The sequence below is a fragment of the Fusarium musae genome, chromosome 1, assembly GCF_019915245.1.
Source record: "Fusarium musae strain F31 chromosome 1, whole genome shotgun sequence".
NCBI classification, from domain to species: Eukaryota; Fungi; Ascomycota; class Sordariomycetes; order Hypocreales; family Nectriaceae; genus Fusarium; species Fusarium musae.
The window spans coordinates 4,685,607-4,703,216 of NC_058387.1; the positions used below are offsets into that span (position 1 = coordinate 4,685,607).

The window sequence follows — 17,610 nt, forward strand, 5'->3', positions numbered from 1 at the left end:
ACTTGCATTGTCGCAGTTGGCTCGAGCAGGGGCCTGACATACTAATCCGGGCTTGCCGATCAGGGCCTTAGTAGTGGTTCCTTGTCTTGTTTTAGTTTATGTCAAAGATCAGAGTTACTCCATACTCCGTACTGTCGGTAGGCTTCAGGGAGGAGGGGATGCGACCTAGGGCGTCTCTCTTTTGCAACAATTCTGCTATTCTTGACAAAGAGGGTTCCTGATTCTTGTTATCATGTAGTTATCTATATGGACTAAGTGATGAGGGAAACATGGATCATGAGCTCCAGGGATTAAAATCCGGAGTCCTTACACCGAGTTTGGACTCGCGTATTCAAAACTCGTACTGTGTGGCTGGCTCAGCCTAGACATGCAATAATAAAGAGTCTGGTATTAGCGGCGAAGGCGGGAAGGGTTTCTGGGGATGAGCTTGAGTCTTCAGAATAACAATAAGCTATATATCTATTCATTTTCATAGCCTGATGTTGATTGGAATGAACTAAAGCTCTTCTGGTTTCCAGAATTTGAATTATTGAAGACTAAATTCAATTGCCCACAAGTCATTTACAAAAGTTGATATATGTAATACGGAGTACCGTTCTTGATATTTTCTTTCTCATAGGCTACTAAGTTAGACTGACTATTGGACTTCAGCCTCCAAACCAGCCGCCCCGCACTGTGTTTCGCTTTACGATGGATCCAACTGTCCGTTGGCGCTGAGGCCCCACGGTTGAACCGCCCCGTGAAGTGCTGACCAAAACACTTTCATGGATTGTTACCCCTATCTGATGCGCTATCCCCTATTGAAGCATGAGACATGGAAGGGACTGCCAGGGGCAATCGGGGGAAGTTGGTACTCTCGACAAAATACACAATTGAACTGCAACTTACTCCGTAGACTTTTCTGTTTCTATGTCCTTAATCAACATCGACAAGGTACCTGAGCCTACAGCCTACTACATTCGAGTGGCATGTTAAGAAGGGACAGACAGGCATTCGGTACCTATCTAAGTTACAGTGGGGACCCCATTACATCGGCTGCAGCATGTGCCTGGGCACCACCCTCCATTTATCAAGCTCTCTTTCACTATCAACCTTCAGTTTGTTTGACTCTGTTTTGAGTTTTTGATATCCAGAGCCAGTCCACATTCAAACTGCCAAGGGCTAGGTGAGATTCAACGGGGGTCATCCCGGTTACTAGGTATTTTTTACCACCCTTACCTTGCCTTGCCTTGCCTTGCCTTGCCTTCCATCCTCCTGCCATGGTGTTGCAAAACTTACTTACCAAAGACGGAATCTCAGCCCGACCTCATCACCTCCCGAGTCTGCATCAGCTCATTGCGGCCCTTCCTGTAGCATCCCTCTTCTTCAACCTTTCTCCCCAAGTCCTGTCTTTGGAGTATCTATTTAACAGGTTCTCGCCGATCGCTACCATCGGCAATTCTTATTTGAGTCTCCACGACGTAGTGCCCTCGATTTCAATTCCAACACTTATTATCTCGATACAAACAGGCCCGAAACCTGAACTGCGCGCTGCCATTTTGGCTCCGATCGAATATATAAACATGACCTTTTCGATTTCGTCGTCGATACTGCCTTGATTGGCCTAAACGCTAGAGATACCGATCGCAAGTTCGACTTGCACCGAGACAGACAGGCCTCGGTTTGCGCCTAAGCTTTGATCAAAAGATAAACACAGACACGGCAACAGAAGTCTTCTGAAACGGTTCACCCTTCAAGCATCGCCATATCGTCATAAAATTCCAACAGTTACCCCTCGATCGATTTCTCCACCACCGCGCCTCCCCACGTTTCTTACTTGAGCCGCGCATTCCTCATATTGGCCGTCCGCCATGGAACGGCCAGATCGACTCGCCGGCTTGTCCGTCAGTTCTGCATCGCAGCCTTCAGTCACAAGAAGCTTACCCGAAAACCACGTATCTGGACGACGTCCAGTCCCAAACTCAGCAGCCACATCTAACGGACCGCCACCACCACCTCCTATTCCTACCTTGCGAAGCATTCCCTCCAGTTCCTCTCTTTCTGCCGCGGGCATGTCGGCAGCTCAAGTTATTAGTCTCGCGCGTGAGGCAATGCAAAATGCCATCGAAAGCGAGAGCCAAGCCGCTGAAGCAGGCGCCGTCAGCACAGGGCTTAGAACCGGAGTCACAATTGACCTCAGTCGCAAAGGGATCCAAAAACTACCAGATGAAGTTGTGGATATCGTCAAGGGGGATCTGGAGCGGTCCGTTCCCATGGGATCATCTTTAGGAGCGCGGTCGGATACTGATACCTATACGGTCTCCAGACTAGCATTGTCTCATAACCAACTGACAACATTGCCCGCTCGCTTTTCTGAATGCACATCATTGCGATATCTCAATATTCGGGGCAATCAGATCAAGGAGTTTCCTATGCCTGTATGTCTTCCTCCTTACCGTCGAAATATTTCCTAACAACCTGGCTAGTTGTGCGATTTGAAATCATTGGAGATCCTTGACCTTGGCCGAAACCAACTTCGAAGTCTTCCTACAGATATTGTGAGACTCTCGTCATTGAAAGTTTTGTCTATTCCAAAGAACCAAATCCGGGAGTTACCGCTATGTATTGCCGATATGGGGTCTTTGCAAGTGATCAAGTTTGAGGGCAATCCTATCAACTTTCCGCCGCGTGATGCAATACAAGTGCAAGCCGCAAGCCCCCCACATGAAGGCATTCAGAAAGACAACGAAGTTACGGAGGTGGCGGTAACGCTACAGATCAAACGCTTTCTGAAGCAGCATGCTGTCAACGGCCGATCTGAATCTGACAATACAGGTGACGAATCTAGTGAGGGCGCTGAAACCCCTCGCTTCCCATTGAAAAGGGTTGCAAGTGGGAGATTCCCTGTCAAAGTCAGTGGTGCTGATTTGCCTGACATTCGTTCACCCAATATTGGATCAAGGGCGCCTCCGATACCATCGCGATCACATTATCGTGGACTTTCCCAACAAAACAGCGCTTTTCGACGACCCGGTGTCATGCCATTGACGATTGGTAATGTCAATGAGCGTGTTCGTAGCAACTCAGAAAGCCTACTGAGGGCGGAGCGGTCAGAGAGCCGCAACAGGCGCATGGGAATCGTGTCCAGAAAACCCTCTGACCTTGGTACACTTGATGAGATGCAAGCGAATAATCGATTTAGCCATTATCGTGGCCTGAGCCATGGATCTGCTATGCAAGGTAACCAAGTAACGACGAAGAGCCCTGCGACTCCAACAGAACCATACTTGGCACGCCCGATCTATGTGAGACGTCTTTCTGTCCTCCCCGAACGGAGGCGAGAATCAAAAGTTTATGATCCAGTCATTGAAGCTGCTAAGGGCATCCTCTACTCGGTCTTTCAGATCCATCCTATGATCCAGATGCTCATGAGCTTGACGAGTGATGGGTCTGCTAAGCGATCTAGCCTTGAGATCGTGTTCTACAACACCAACTCCCACGTTGAGGAATTGGAGCAGGAAATCCAGAAACACGAGAACGCCTTGGTCGACCTCGACGACCGCTCCCAAAGAGAGAACGAAAACGTCCGTCGAGCCTGTCAAACTTTGGTTAGCGCATATGGCCACGTTTGCACACTTTTGGCCGACAACATCGATACTTTCGTAAACAACGGAGATGCTCGATATATTCGAACACTTCTGATGTTACTTTACAATAGTATCATGGAACTACGTGTGACACTATCGTCTGTTAGTGCAGAAGATGGGCGTCGACAAGCAGCCTCCAAGGGGGACCAGATGGGTGAGCGTCCTCTCAGGGTGCATGCACGTGAACCTTCCATTACCCCCACTGTTGGTAGGTCAACCGGAGCTCGCAACCGCAATGGCACTTTGGTACACCATCCGGTCAATTTGCGTGTCGCTACAGATGTACCTGTGCCTACACCCCTTTCTGCGGCTTACCTCAATGGCAATGGTCGAACCGCCACTATTGCATCGGCCACTCCTCGATCTGGAGAATCTTTCTCCTCGATAGGTAGTCGCGGGATTTCTTCCGAGTTCACAGAAGAAGATCGGCAGTTTGAGAAGATATTTCTATCTTTGCAAAGGTCGACTGATCTCGTTATGGGGACACTTCCCAGTTTCCAAGCCCAACTAACAGGCGGCTTGAGGAACGCCATGTATCAGAGGACACCAGAGAGTGTAATTCAGCACTGGAAAGCCTTGATAACCATGTGCGGTCATGTCATTCAACAGACGGAGATCCTCAAGAACAGACTGTCACTGATCAAACTCAAGGAGCCTGGAGTTCGAACACAAGCGAGCTTTTGGAGTCTCTGTAACAACTTCAGTCACTCTTGGGCGGATATGATCTATCAGATCAAGTACGGCCCCAACAGTGTTCCACTGCCTCCTGACACAAGGGCACGATTGCGACCGATTCAGCAGAGTATTAAGGAAACCAGCAACATCATCTCCAAGTCCCCTTGGCACTATCTTTTCAACCATCCCTCAGGTACGCTAAACGGGCAGATGCACTACCCCCCTCGCGGTATGTCACCAACCCAGGTCCCGATTACGCCACAGAGTGCTGCTTTGGGACCCGCTATGCAGGCGACAGTTCCCACGACGCCGCAAAGTGGTTCATTCGCAGCAGCATTCCACGGGAATGTCTTTGACCGCGCCGACGCTCTCATGGCCAACCCTGGCATCTCTATGGGGCGCAATGGAGGATTTGGAAAGGGTCATGTGGGATTCAGCTCACTGTCTTCACTATCTTCTATGTCCTCAGACGAGGGAATACTTCCTTCTCATGGGCCACTGGGACCAGTACCGCTCCGTCTGAACGGAGGCAAAGTTGCCTTTTAGATCACAGTGCCGTGTCCTTCCTTGGATCTCGAGGTCAACACTGGCTGTTCGGTACAATCGCTGCTGTTATTTGCATAAGGCAAAAGGGGGTCATTTGGTTATATCTAGAACTTATTGAGGCTTTTTGAACTGGCGTATTGAGGGAAAAGTTCGCCGGAACCCATTCCTTTACCGCATAGCATAGCCTTGGCGTTTGGGGTTGCCCTTGCATTTATTTGCCCAAAATCAGGTCAGTCGAACTATATTTGCATTTGATCTTTTACTTGGAGAGGGTTCGCAGCTTGTGTATGGGCATAATGTTAAACGTTGTCTTTTTTGGGAGGAGCAAAAGTTGGGAAGAGATGCCCGTCATGATGACCAACAACGGTCTCCGAAGATAAATAGATACCTGTAAATGTTGCCGAGGCACTACATATCAGGGACTGCAAAGGATATGGGTCACAGCAGATAGATGTCACATTGTACACTAGCACATAACGAATCTAATGCATCTGGTATTCGTCTCAGAGACAACGAAACTTTAATACGATCCAACAATAGTCACGACTGCTAACTGTTCAGCGGCTCAAAAATGTAAAACGGACTGTCTGATTCAATTAAATGCTCGCTTAATTATTACAACCGAAGATATCTATTGCAAGTTCGTCTCGTGTTAAAAGTCGTCTATCATGCTGCCACACCTGAAAATTAGATCCCATGATCTTAGCTGTCAGCCACGACGAGACCAAGTGTAACTCAACCCCACCAACATGCAGTGTAAGTATGAGCAACGTGAAACGGCGGAGCTACATCTCTTATTTCATCTTTAAACCAATTATTACAAAGTGCATCAGTATTCCACTGGCATCTCTCGCACCATGTCTACAGCACCTTCTTCTTCAGCTACTCATCATCAGTCCAGCACTTCAGCCGCGGCCATAGGCTCTTCATCTTCTTCATCACCTTCATCGTCTCCTCGCCCGCCGACATCTCCTCCTCCCACGATCGCATCTCCGTCAGTCGCCCATGCCCATGCTCATGCACAAATCCCCTCCGCAGCGCAGCAGACTTCGCCGCCTCCTCCGCAACTACAGTCCACGCTTCCGTCAGCCGAGACGCAGCGCCACGTAGCGGAAGCACGTCGCGCTGTCGTCGCAACGCTGGAGAACATGATGGACTCTGAGCTGCAATGGCGCGCATCTATGTTGCATTCCAACGCTGCGGCGCTGAGCAAGCAGGCGCAGGATGTGCAGCGTGCGACTGAGGGACTGCGCCGCGAAAATGTTAAGCTTGCGCGGGAGGCAGACGCTGCGGCACGGAGGCTAAAGGAGCTCGGTAACGTGCAGAACTGGGCTGAGGTGCTGGAGCGCGACTTTCTCGTCCTGGAGGAGACTGTCAGACTCGCAAATTCCGATCGTAGCTGTAGCTGCAGCGAGTGTGGAAGTTATGCTGGGAGTGAGAGTGACGGTGGTGATGTGGACGAGGGCCAGCGGGCCATGAGGCTTGACGAAGAAGAGAGGGGCAAGGGTGTTGAAGGGCGCAAAACGCTCCATGTTGAGATGGATATCGATACGGAGAACCATGCGCCTGGTACGTTTTCCGATGCTAGTAGGAGCTTGACAGAGGCAGACTCCAGCGTGGGAAGGGGGGCTAAGGGATCAGATACGGCTTCCATGTCAACGATTTCACGATGAGACCAAAGATCACCGAGCGAGTGATGAGCCACGACCATTCTGAGTATATTATAGGACTAGGGAACTGGCTTCCGCGGTATATGATTCTATGAGAGCCATTCGAACATTACTATAGCATGATAGTCTAATACTGAGTTTTCACCAAATCTACTCCGATCCGAACCGCCTTTTGTCACCTATAGTGTAGCCCCTGATAGCTTCTATATTGATGCGTCTCCTTATCTATGCCTGCCGAAATAGCTGTCTGCAAATGTATTCCTTCTCAGATAAGACCAGGGAAGATGGCGTATCTCTTCTTCTTGTACCTGTCGCCGAACTCTTTGCGATAGGCACGCTCCTTACCCTTGGCCCAGCTAATCATCTGTGCAGCACCAATAGAGATAAAGAAAGCGACGGTCCAGTCACGGCTGACAAGGATAACTCCGATCCAGGCAAGCACCTCATACAAATAGTTTGGGCAAGTGACAATACCGAAACCATAGCCAACGGGAATCTTGCGCTCAGTGCCTCCAGTAGAACGCAGACTCGAAAGATATCGGTGAACAAGGGCATTCATGAGCTCGCCAAAGCAATAGAGAGCAATACCAACGGCATCAATGGCAGGAATTTTGGCCTTGGCTGCAAGCGAGTTGGGGTGGTAAATGGAGTATGCACAGAGAACACCAGAGACTGCCCAGTAGAAGAAGCTGTTCTTGAAGATGTTCTTCCAGGGCATTGTGTTGGCAGAGAACTTGTGGACAAAGAGTGTCTCATACTCGCGCTTGAAGAAGTGTAGCATGATCATAGCAAAGGTGATCCATTGGGTTCGAGACATCTCGCCGTCTCCATTGCGGTAGATGTAGGGGCGGGCAGCGACGGCGAGGGCGTGGAAGATGATGGGTCCGAAATACTCGACGACGAAGACTGTTCTCCAAGCGATTTGATATCCTGTGATAAGAGTTAGAACGGGCTCGCTCAAAGTCTTTGACCAGTTTCGACGCACCCATATCCTTTACGAGAACCTCACCAGTGGAAACTACAGCGGGCTCATCGACGAGGCGAGCCTTGCGGTTCTTTAGAGTCTTTTTCGTGGTAGGATCATAGATTCCGATGCGATTGAAGTCTCCGAGCTTGGTTTCCTTGGCAATCAAGACCTTGAGTCCTTCAACAGTGGTATCAGGGTCGACCTCAATCGACTCCGGAAGGTTCTTGATTGGTTGCCTTGGAGCTAGAGAATGTTAACTTGGTCTCAAGAGGAATGAGGCTGAGTGTAGATAGGAAAATACATACAGCGATTGGTGAGCGAGATAGATCGAAGAGAAGCCATCGTGTTTGTATCGTCGACTCAAAGTTGAACCACTTGGCAAAAAAGGAGGGGAACAAGATCCTATCAAAGGATGCAATGGCGTTGAGAACAAACAGGAAATAATTATTGGACGAGATTAGATAGATGGGTACGTACCGTCTCACAGTTGGGGACCTCGGCCTGAGATGATTTTGGGAGGGGCGGGGGGTGGTCATGGAAGCTCCTTCCCGCTGTTGAACCCCCTGGGGCTAAACTTTGTTGAGAAGATGTGTCAGCGCATATCTAGGTAGTAACCAAAGAAAAGCCCAAGCATGAGGTGGTTGCCAGCTTGTGACAATTGAGACAGCTGATTGACTAGGTAGGTACCTCCTTCAGTAGGTTACCTAGATCACACTCGGGGAGCCAAAATTTTATACCTCGAGTCTAAAGTGGTAAAAAGATTCAGGTAAGTTTAGTATGAAATTAGGTGGGTTTTGGATTGGTCGTTTTTGTTTTTGAGGGTAAAGGTCTCAAGTATTCTTGCCTCCCTTATGGAGTAAACCACTTTGACTTCAAGGCTGAAAATGCTCATCAAGTTCACATACTATACCTAGGTACTAACCTTGCACAGTTGAGTTTCATAGACCATTAACATCAAACCATTGGATGCTATGAGTAGAATCAGAGAGATAAAGAACACTCAAGGGTATTTATAATTGCGACGACGCTGGTAGGGTTGGCCGAGTGAAATTGCTGATCTTCTGGTTATTCTTGTGTCTATAAAGATATTAAATCTATCATATTGCTAAACAAATCTTCTATCTATAAAGCCAAGTTTGCCCCCACCTACACAGCTCAGTATTATGACTGTAGGCAGTGTTGAGTGTCATGAAGTGACATGAGTAGTATTACCTATTCCTGAAGTGCATCTTTATGGACTTTGCCGGACAAGAGATGGCTTAACATGATGTCAAAATCATCTGATCTTTTGGATAGAACAGCCAGCAGATCTCTCACTTTGCTTTGGCGTTGGCAGTTCTGACAACTGCCATAAGGATCAGTCCCTCACCACCACCTAGGCTGCTAGGTCATCCATGATCTTAAATTCTCCCTTCACCTGGGCTAGACCATGGCCGTCGGTGTGGCTGCCATCATTAGGTGCCTGGAGTAAAAATACATTCACTCTTTGTTTTCTTTTCCTTTTCTTCTTTTTCTTTCCTCCAAGCCAAATTACCTGTCCCAAAACAGCATCTCCCTGTCCCTGCGATTTGTTTGCTAGTAGTTAGTTATCCGGCAGCTGGCGATCAGCTGCCACGCATTCACGTATTAACCTCGTGCATGCCCTCTCGGCGCTTAAGCATTTCGTTATTTCGCCCTTCACTGGGAGCTTTTTTTCTTTCTTTTTCTTCTCGTCTCTTATTCTCACAATCTTCCCGGAACAGTTTCCTTCTACCGCAAACTACTATCACCAGTTTGTCGATGAAAAGCATCTTGTTCCTTCTATGAAAAGTCACCGATACGCCTTACTGTTTGCTTAAAATCTGGACATTATATCATATCTCATAGGCAAGCATACTCAGAAGAAAACATAGACAGCTCTAACTGACATATGCGCGTCTTTCAGATCTATAGCTTACGGTTACCTGATAACAAGCGAATGACTCGAAACAAGTCGACAAACTTGCTTGTCATAGCCTATCTTTTGACTTTGTTGTAAAGCTGAATTATTGATCAACACATTCGATTTGTTAAAACACTCATCGCTTTTCAAAGCCTGCACATATGCATCGCCGGGCACTATCATGAATCCCTGTGCGCCAACATTTGTCCCCGTTGAACCTTCAGAAGATGAGTTCTCTTCCGACGAAGATGGATCTTCTACTCCATCTTCCATGGAGGCACGACATCCAGATCAAGATGTGCGCTCGCCTCGAGCACGACCCCGAGGTAGAACAATTCCTTCCATTACTATCGACCCCGAAGGATACGAAGCTATGTTCCCTGCTCTCCAAGCTGTGAACACAGTTGACCCTCTCAGGATTCGGAGTCCGAAAATGAAAAAGAAACAACGAAGCAGGCGCTGTAGGTCCAGAGGCAAAGACGACCGGGCCTTGTCTTCAAACTCGGTTAATGACGAGCGGTTGAGCCTAGGGCATCAGTTCTCACAGTCCTTTGATGATGAGGAAGAGAATAGTAAAGAGCCTCCCCTAGAATATCTGAAACCGACGGTTTACACTCCGAGGAAGTCGCTTGATTTCCTCAAACCTGACGTTTATACACCTCCGGCCTCATCTCACAACTCTTCCAGCCGTCCTAAAACCCGGGCAAACACGCGGCCGGCTGACACCAGAGCGAGAACCCGGTCTCCTAAGAGGGCATGGAGACCACCAACCCCCCATCCAGACGGTAGACCGCGAGGCTCCAGATTACGACGTACACCTTCTCCAAACCAGAGAGCTATGTCATTGGCTGGGTATCCAGTTCCTCTAGTTTTCCCGAATCTCACTTACAGCCACTTTCCATCAGACCGGTCCCATCCAATGATACATCCTCCGATCAACTATGCGCCACATATGGGACCATCTCTGGTGCCGTCTACGATGCCATACTCGCCTCTAACATTGCCTCTGGCCCCGGTCCCGTGGTCAGCCCATTCGGCTCAACCAGGAATGATGATGGACTATCCGGTGGACTATGATAGTCGTTATGCACAAATGGATTGGCCTTCATTTGAGGGGGGGAGTGGGATGTATTATGCGCCGCAGCCGCCACGGCATTTCGTTTATTATCAGCCAGAGTCACATGGACGACGACAAATGCAGCCCTATAGTCAATACCGAATGCATTTGCAGCCTCCTCAAAGGTCTGAGTTGTACCCAGCTTCCCAGGGCAGTGATTCACAAAGTGACTCGAGGACTCAGCCTACAGGAAGCCAGCATGAGAAAAAGGCCAGTACCTCTAGTTCCGCCAAGGCAAGCAACTTTAGCTCCGGTGCAGCTACCAATGTGTCTGATACGACGACCCCTTTGAGAACTCAATTCGATATAATCAATGATCAAAGTGGAGGGGCACAGCTGAGGTCAAAGCACAACAAGTATCCTGATATTTAGATGACTTCAGTGCCTGTTGGTAAAGACCGTCAACTCCTCAGTGCTGTTTGCAGTGACGACACCACGCAAGAGGAAGTCAAGAAAGAACTCCGCAAGGTGGCTGACTATAGTAAGATTAAAGGATTCATCCCAACTCGACAGGCACAGAATTCGCACGATTCTCCTCGCGTTGTGAGAGGTGCGAAGATCAACCTTAAGCGAGAGACTACACCTCAAGAGGAGAACAAAGGTCGAGAGACTGATAAACTGGTCGATCCGCTCCAGAATGCACCCAGAGGTCCATCTTCCGCCCGCCAACTTCCTCAGACGTTCAGTTCTACCTTGAAGCAGACTTTCAATTTGAATGGATCTGAGTCGGGTTCATGGTCCCAATCCAAAAGATGGATAAGCTTTGCTACAAGGGAACGGCAGGCCTTTCAGAAGGTGATGGCCAATCTACGTTACATGAGCGCTGACCAGTCTCCATTTGTTCCTCAGAGCCCAGTAGAGCTGACAGCTTTCAAGGCGAATCTGGCAGAATCAAAGACAAGGAAGCTCGATCAAGAGGTTAAGCAACGTCTAGCAAAGACGAATGCGAGCGTCGCTGAAGGCGTGGGGACTCAATTCAAACCTGTTGTGAAGCTCCTCCAGGGGAAGAATTTTGCCGATTGTCTTTCCCCCGTGTTCGCAGCTAGCAATTGCTTCAGCACATCACGGAATCAGGCGCCTTGTGGTGCTGGATGGCCAACTCTCGCCGAATTCAAGGAAGAGGGAGACGAACGCTCCAGTCGACAGGGCCGGTGCCTGCCTCTCCCAAAGCTGGATCTCGTTTTTCGCACATCATCTTCAGAAATATCTGCGGCTTGCAGCTCTGAGAGGGCAGTCCGTAACGACAGGAGAACTGTTCAAGTTGGATCCCATTATCTTTGTCCTGTGACGCCAGAAGAGCCTTCTATTACCCCACCGATCGAGCTGCAGTCAGACGAAGCCCCTTTCATTCCCGCTACACTCCTTCAATCCATAAATGCTACCGAAGATGACGCGGAATGGACGGAAGGGGACAACGAGAAGTGTGATAGGACAGGAGCTGGGGAGAAGGCCGAGGGAAAAGGAGCAAGAGATTGAAAAGAGGGAAAACTCAAAGTGGAAACCGGCAGAAAACTGAATGGGCTACCTATGGCATGCGCTTAACATCATTTTCCCAATAAATGATTGGATGTGCCAGCGCCGACGATACGCTTGGAGGCGCTTTGGACAGACTTTTGAGATTTTGGGGCCAGTAGTGCTAGGAAGATCTTCACGATCCTTGCTAACAAATTTGAAGGAATTCAGACGTTGGAAGTGCAGCAGATAGATGCTATATCAAAAGAGAATATAAACCAAGTGAACCTGGCCCTGACACTGACACTGACACTGACACTGGCAAGACGCTAGTATAAGGTGTTCAGTGAACACTTGGCACACTTTTCCAGGTCATGCTGATTTTCATGATGTGAGTTGGTTGGGTGTTATACTATTGGTCACTACCTTCCTACTTAGTTTACAGGGGAGGTTCATCAGGCCCTGCGCTAGAACTCTAGAACTCTTCGCTCTCTCTCCAGCTCGAGTGGAACATCTATCTTCCCGAGTCACGTGCTCCTCTTACCGAATCAGTTCTGGCAAGCCCTAACGTCGCACTTGCCAAATTCTCCACCCACGTTTCCGTAGCTTGAATCCTCGTTCAGCCAAAAAGTTCTTCACGACCATCCGCCAATTCGATTGCCTGGTGAGCGCCAACATCATCAGGTAAGTTGCCATACGACAAGAACGAAGAGACGAATTAATCAATACGCTGCGCTGCTCGATGATTCCCTATCTCGAAGAACCCGCCGATTGAGTTGCTCGCTCTTCTATGTTCTCCCTGTCTCCGTCAAGCAAAGACACCAGCTAACCACTTCGTCTTTTTCTTCTTTCTTGCAGAAACCGCAATCATGGGTATCTCGCGTGACTCTCGACACAAGCGCTCCGCCTCCGGTGCCAAGCGTGCCTACTACCGTGCGTAATAATCCGAAAGCCCGTATGATCCTCTTGGACATGCGTTCTGACCTTTGACAACAGGGAAGAAGCGCGCTTTCGAAGCTGGTCGCCAGGGTGCAAACACCCGTATTGGCCCCAAGCGCATTCACACCGTCCGAACCCGAGGTGGTAACCACAAGTACCGTGCCCTCCGTCTCGACTCCGGCAACTTTGCCTGGGGCTCTGAGGGTCTGACCCGCAAGACCCGTGTCATTGCCGTCGCCTACCACCCTTCCAACAATGAGCTTGTCCGAACCAACACCCTCACCAAGAGCGCCGTCGTCCAAGTTGATGCCGCTCCCTTCCGACAATGGTACGAGGCCCACTACGGCCAGGCCATCGGCCGAAGACGCCAGAAGGCTCAGGCTGCCAAGGAGGGCAAGACTGAGGAGGAGGTGAAGAAGTCCAACGCCGTTGAGAAGAAGCAGGCTGCCCGTCTTTCTTCCCGCGGCAAGGTCGAGAGCGCCATCGAGAAGCAGTTCGAGGCTGGACGACTCTACGCCGTTGTTTCCAGCCGACCCGGTCAGTCTGGCCGTGTTGATGGTTACATTCTGGAAGGTGAGGAGCTCGCTTTCTACCAGCGTAAGCTCCACAAGTAAACTTGTCAAAAAAAAGCCACATAAAGAACCAAATGTCGGCCCTTGGTATGGTGTTCAAGGATTTCTCGCTATCTTGATAGTTAGAACAAGATGAGCTTAACATGACGCATCGGAATGGGTCCTTAGGGAATGAAATTTTTTCTTGCGCTGAATTTACTTCATGATCAAGGTTTCTGTACTTGCACAGCGTGACTTGATGTTCTGGCTAATGCCGAAACCGTTCCATTCATTCTATATGGGGTATGCGTTACAGGCGGGATAAGTCAACTCCTATGCCCTTGCAGAAGGCTGGGTATACTTTAGCATACTGCACCACTCTCAACGCTGTACAACAGCTCTCATCGCAAATAGTAGTAAAAAAACGGAAATCGACGCCTCATTGTCTCTATCCCCTGTTTATAACTGTCATTACAAATGCCTAATCCGGCATTTTTAGCAAGCTACTAAGCCAACAGGGCCAACTGCAGTAAGCTAAAAGTGGAATCGGGTAAACAAGAATACTTTATACATGAAGTGTGGTCCAGGAACATATAACCAGAACAGGTTTTTGTGACTTCTTCTGAGTTTCTCATGCAAACTGACGCTTCAGGTCAGTCCACTTACGATTCAAGGTCTCGTGCTGAGAGTTGATCTAGAATGATGCGTCAGTAAATCAACTTCAGATAAACATCAGTGAGCAATGGGAAGAACTCACCTCTGCATAGCGCAGCTTTGTCTGGACCAACTCTTCTTCCAACTCGGACAACTCTTTTTCGAGTCTTTGATTCTCCTCATGGACATGCATATTGCGTTTCATCAGATCGTCCCGCTCAAGTTTCCATGTCTCCTCTATTTCCATGGGTTGCTTCTCGATGACGATCTTTAACTCCCGAACTTGACCCCTCATGCTGTCATTCTCATCTTTGAGTTCCTGGTTTTCAACCTTTGTGTGAACAAGCTCTGTGGCCAGATCTGCTTGCTCACGATCGCATACTTCAACCCTCTCCTCCAGTTTCCGGACTTGAATGGAGAGATTATGGTTCATTGTGCGGAGCTCCAAGAGTTCGTTCTCGCGATCCTTCTCGGCCTTGGTTTTCTCTTCCCATTCTGTGGTATAAGATTTGAGCATTTCCGGTGTGATTTTAACTTCGCAGGCATCTTTTACGAGCTGGTCTGCACGATAGACCTCCTTATCGATGCTAGAGCTCGAGCTTCCAAAGAAACCATTCTCAAGAAGACTGTCATGGCTAGGATCTTTATCGATGTAGACGTCGAACAGTTTGTCCTTAAGGTATGTGGTGAGTTGCTGCATGTCAGATAATCCCAGGAGAATGCTGGCATTCTTCTGCATTAGAACAATTCCGAAGCGTAGAATTGCTGACAAGCCCTCGGAGAAAATAAGGTCGTAGATGCGGAGTACTAGTTGAAGAGGGAACCGGTAGGCAAAAAGCGTCAAGAACCATTGCGTGGCATAGAGGTGAGGAGATATTCCTCGCCGGTGAAGGTGACAATACAATGCTGGCTCGAAGTCTTCCAAAAGTCGCTCGAACTGATAAAGATGCATGTGCAATCCCGGCATATCTTGGATAAACAAATCTCGCAGCTTGTAGTGATTCATCAGTCGAACAAGAAGACAGAAAGCTTCCTGCTCAGGCATCTAGGGAGCATGTGAGCATGTCGCAGAAGCCGTGCGAGAGTCAGACTTACGTTAAATAGTAGTGGCATAATGAGAAAATTCATACCCTGGGCGTAGCCAACACCTTCGTCAAAAAGGGCATATGCCTTGCAGACACCAAACAGGCCCTCTTGAAGCCCAGCGGCAGCCGCATACTTAGAATAGCTGGTTCGAGCACCAAGATCCCGGCGTATTGTCTTTTCCAGTCTCTGTAGTGTCGCCGCGTCCTCCTTGTCCTTCCGCTTCCGCTCAGCCGCTGCGGCAGCTTGAGCTTTCAAAACAGCCTCCACGCTCTTCTCGTTAGGAGATGGCGTGCCATTTGTTCCTGAGTGGTCCGAATTGATGGAAGAGGCTGACGATGTGACGGCATCCCCGCTATGAACGCTGAGGTTTCCGTTGCTCAGCGAACTAGCAGTCGTACTATTACTGTGACGGTCTTTGCTCTTGTCTGTACCGCGAGCCACCAGATCTTTGTATACTAATTCCAAGTCATCGTTCTTGCTATCAGCCAACACTTGCCAGACAACGCCACGGATTGCACTAGGGATGCCGGTTGCAATAGCTTTGTTCAATTCCTCGGCGCTGGTTCGAGCAACAGCAGCTGGCCCCTCATATACAACAGATTGCCACAAGTCCCAATCAACTTTTTCTTCTGAAATGGCCGAAGGTCCTGCGTTGACTCCCGCTACTGTGCCGGGGGCCAGCCCAGGAATAGGCTGAGGAACAGGCGACGACGGAGGCTTCTCTTGTGGTTGGCCTTCATCACCCGGCAAAGTAAGGCCAAGAGCTCCGTCATATTTACTACTGTCACCTTCGGCGATTGCGCGAGCAGCCTCTTCTTGTTGTCGCAATTGCTTGAACCTGTCTTTCAGAGTGACCCGTTGGGCAGGATCACCGAGTAGTGAGTCTCCATCCTTTTCCTCCTCGAGTCGACTCAACATCATTTCAGGATTGCTTGATAGTGTTGCAATCGAACCAGCTGTGTTCCTTCGGCCAGCAGGGGGGGGTGGAAGCGGAGGTTCTCTCTCTTTGCTGGAGCTTCGAGAAAGCCAAGAGAAAGGGCTTGTCAGCTTTCGACTGGGTGGTGGGGGAGGCTGAGGCACTGGTGGGGTGGGCGCAAGTGTAGCTGTTGATGGCACAGGGCTTTTGGAAGCATCAGCGGCGGGCGACCACGGCATAGACGGAAGAGAGATGCTGTTCAGAGATATCGTCTTGCTGTTTGGTTTCGGTGGAAGATCTTTTGGCACTACAAAGATCAGTATTATGCGCAGTGTCATAAGGCAAAGGGAATGTCCATACCTGGAGATGGGGGCGTATCGTCGTCAAGACTAACGTTGTCCAGATTTGAAGTATTGGAAATTCGTGTGGAAGTTATTGACGGTTTGCGTCGTGATTGCTTTCCTTTGACGCTGCCTGCCTCGAATCCAGTGGCTTTATGCTGAGTGACGTTTGTGTCTAGAGTATCCTCTTGGGGATGCAACTCTTCAGACCGCCGATCGGTTCGCTCCTCCACTTCGCTGTCACGGCGTTTAGCCTGTGAAATATTTCGTTTGGTAAGGGACCTTGCCGGGGACTGCGTTACAGCATCTTCGAATTTATCATCAGCGTCAGATGCCTAAAAAAATAAATCAGCATTGAAGCGAAATAAGGGATGGCATCTGTCGTGCGACTGGCACCGCAGTAGGTCGAGGGAGGAATGTGGTATAAACCTACAGACATAGTGTCGTCAGACTCCGTGCCAGACGAGAGTCTTTCGACCTTGGTGTCGTTTTGCGACAGCTGCTGTTGTTGATTTCCCTCAGGCTTGTCATTTGACTCTTCTGGTTTTTCTTTGTGCTTGTCTTCGTGCTTGTCTTCAGCCTTATCCTCATATTTCTCTGCTATGCTGTCTTCGTCTTTTTTGTGCATGCCTAAATCTTCTTGTTTGTCCTTCGTTGTGGTTGTTGTTTCTTTTTCGTCGTGTGCCTCTGGCCCGTCTTGCTTCTCGGACATTTCGTGTGTATCCTGCTGCTGCTCTTGCTTTTCAGGCTCGGTATCGGTGTGATGTTGGGCTACCGGCGAGGCGACATTTTGCGGTTGCGACATGGTTGAGGGTGTTAAATGCTTTCAAGGTAACAGTGTGTTGTTCTCGTCGAGGATAAAGGAACGGTTAGGTGGCCTCGACCATGGATCAAACCCGGATAAAGAAGCAATCAATGCAGACTGTATCAGGGAAATTGGGAACGAGAGACTGGGTAGGTACTGCGTCCGGCGGCAGAATGAATGGAAGAGTGCCAGAAGCCAGCTGTTGATTGAGATCCGATTCAAGGGGGGGGTGGCGTTGGTGTTCCTGTCTGCCCCTTACTACGTTGACAGTGGAACTGGAACTAGAATTGGAAGCTCGCAAGGGTTGTGACAGTGAGGCGCTGACGGAGTTCGCCAAAAATAAA

General features: G+C 49.2%; 6 protein-coding genes across 6 annotated transcripts; 4 read left to right on the forward strand and 2 right to left on the reverse strand.

The window, feature by feature from the left end:
• Nucleotides 1–1,850: 1,850 nt before the first annotated feature.
• On the forward strand, nucleotides 1,851–4,847 carry J7337_001400 (uncharacterized protein; the record flags this gene model as incomplete). Its single annotated transcript, XM_044819141.1, has 2 exons — nucleotides 1,851–2,417; nucleotides 2,466–4,847. The coding sequence occupies 2 exons, from the start codon at nucleotides 1,851–1,853 to the stop codon at nucleotides 4,845–4,847; spliced, it is 2,949 nt and encodes a 982-aa protein (XP_044686843.1).
• Nucleotides 4,848–5,704: 857 nt separating this feature from the next.
• On the forward strand, nucleotides 5,705–6,520 carry J7337_001401 (uncharacterized protein; the record flags this gene model as incomplete). The annotated part of the gene is made up of 1 exon (XM_044819142.1): nucleotides 5,705–6,520. The coding sequence occupies one exon, from the start codon at nucleotides 5,705–5,707 to the stop codon at nucleotides 6,518–6,520; it is 816 nt and encodes a 271-aa protein (XP_044686844.1).
• A 262-nt stretch (nucleotides 6,521–6,782) lies between these two features.
• Nucleotides 6,783–7,826, reverse strand: J7337_001402 (uncharacterized protein; the record flags this gene model as incomplete). The annotated part of the gene is made up of 3 exons (XM_044819143.1): nucleotides 6,783–7,447; nucleotides 7,503–7,727; nucleotides 7,790–7,826. 3 exons carry the CDS (start codon nucleotides 7,824–7,826, stop codon nucleotides 6,783–6,785), a joined length of 927 nt encoding a protein of 308 aa, XP_044686845.1.
• Nucleotides 7,827–10,894: 3,068 nt separating this feature from the next.
• J7337_001403 (uncharacterized protein) lies at nucleotides 10,895–11,998 on the forward strand (the record flags this gene model as incomplete). The annotated part of the gene is made up of 1 exon (XM_044819144.1): nucleotides 10,895–11,998. The coding sequence occupies one exon, from the start codon at nucleotides 10,895–10,897 to the stop codon at nucleotides 11,996–11,998; it is 1,104 nt and encodes a 367-aa protein (XP_044686846.1).
• Nucleotides 11,999–12,843: 845 nt separating this feature from the next.
• RPS8A (ribosomal protein S8A) lies at nucleotides 12,844–13,527 on the forward strand (the record flags this gene model as incomplete). The annotated part of the gene is made up of 2 exons (XM_044819145.1): nucleotides 12,844–12,907; nucleotides 12,971–13,527. 2 exons carry the CDS (start codon nucleotides 12,844–12,846, stop codon nucleotides 13,525–13,527), a joined length of 621 nt encoding a protein of 206 aa, XP_044686847.1.
• A 568-nt stretch (nucleotides 13,528–14,095) lies between these two features.
• Nucleotides 14,096–17,266, reverse strand: J7337_001405 (uncharacterized protein; the record flags this gene model as incomplete). The annotated part of the gene is made up of 5 exons (XM_044819146.1): nucleotides 14,096–14,158; nucleotides 14,222–15,163; nucleotides 15,214–16,427; nucleotides 16,481–16,796; nucleotides 16,895–17,266. 5 exons carry the CDS (start codon nucleotides 17,264–17,266, stop codon nucleotides 14,096–14,098), a joined length of 2,907 nt encoding a protein of 968 aa, XP_044686848.1.
• Between the last annotated feature and the right edge of the window lie 344 nt (nucleotides 17,267–17,610).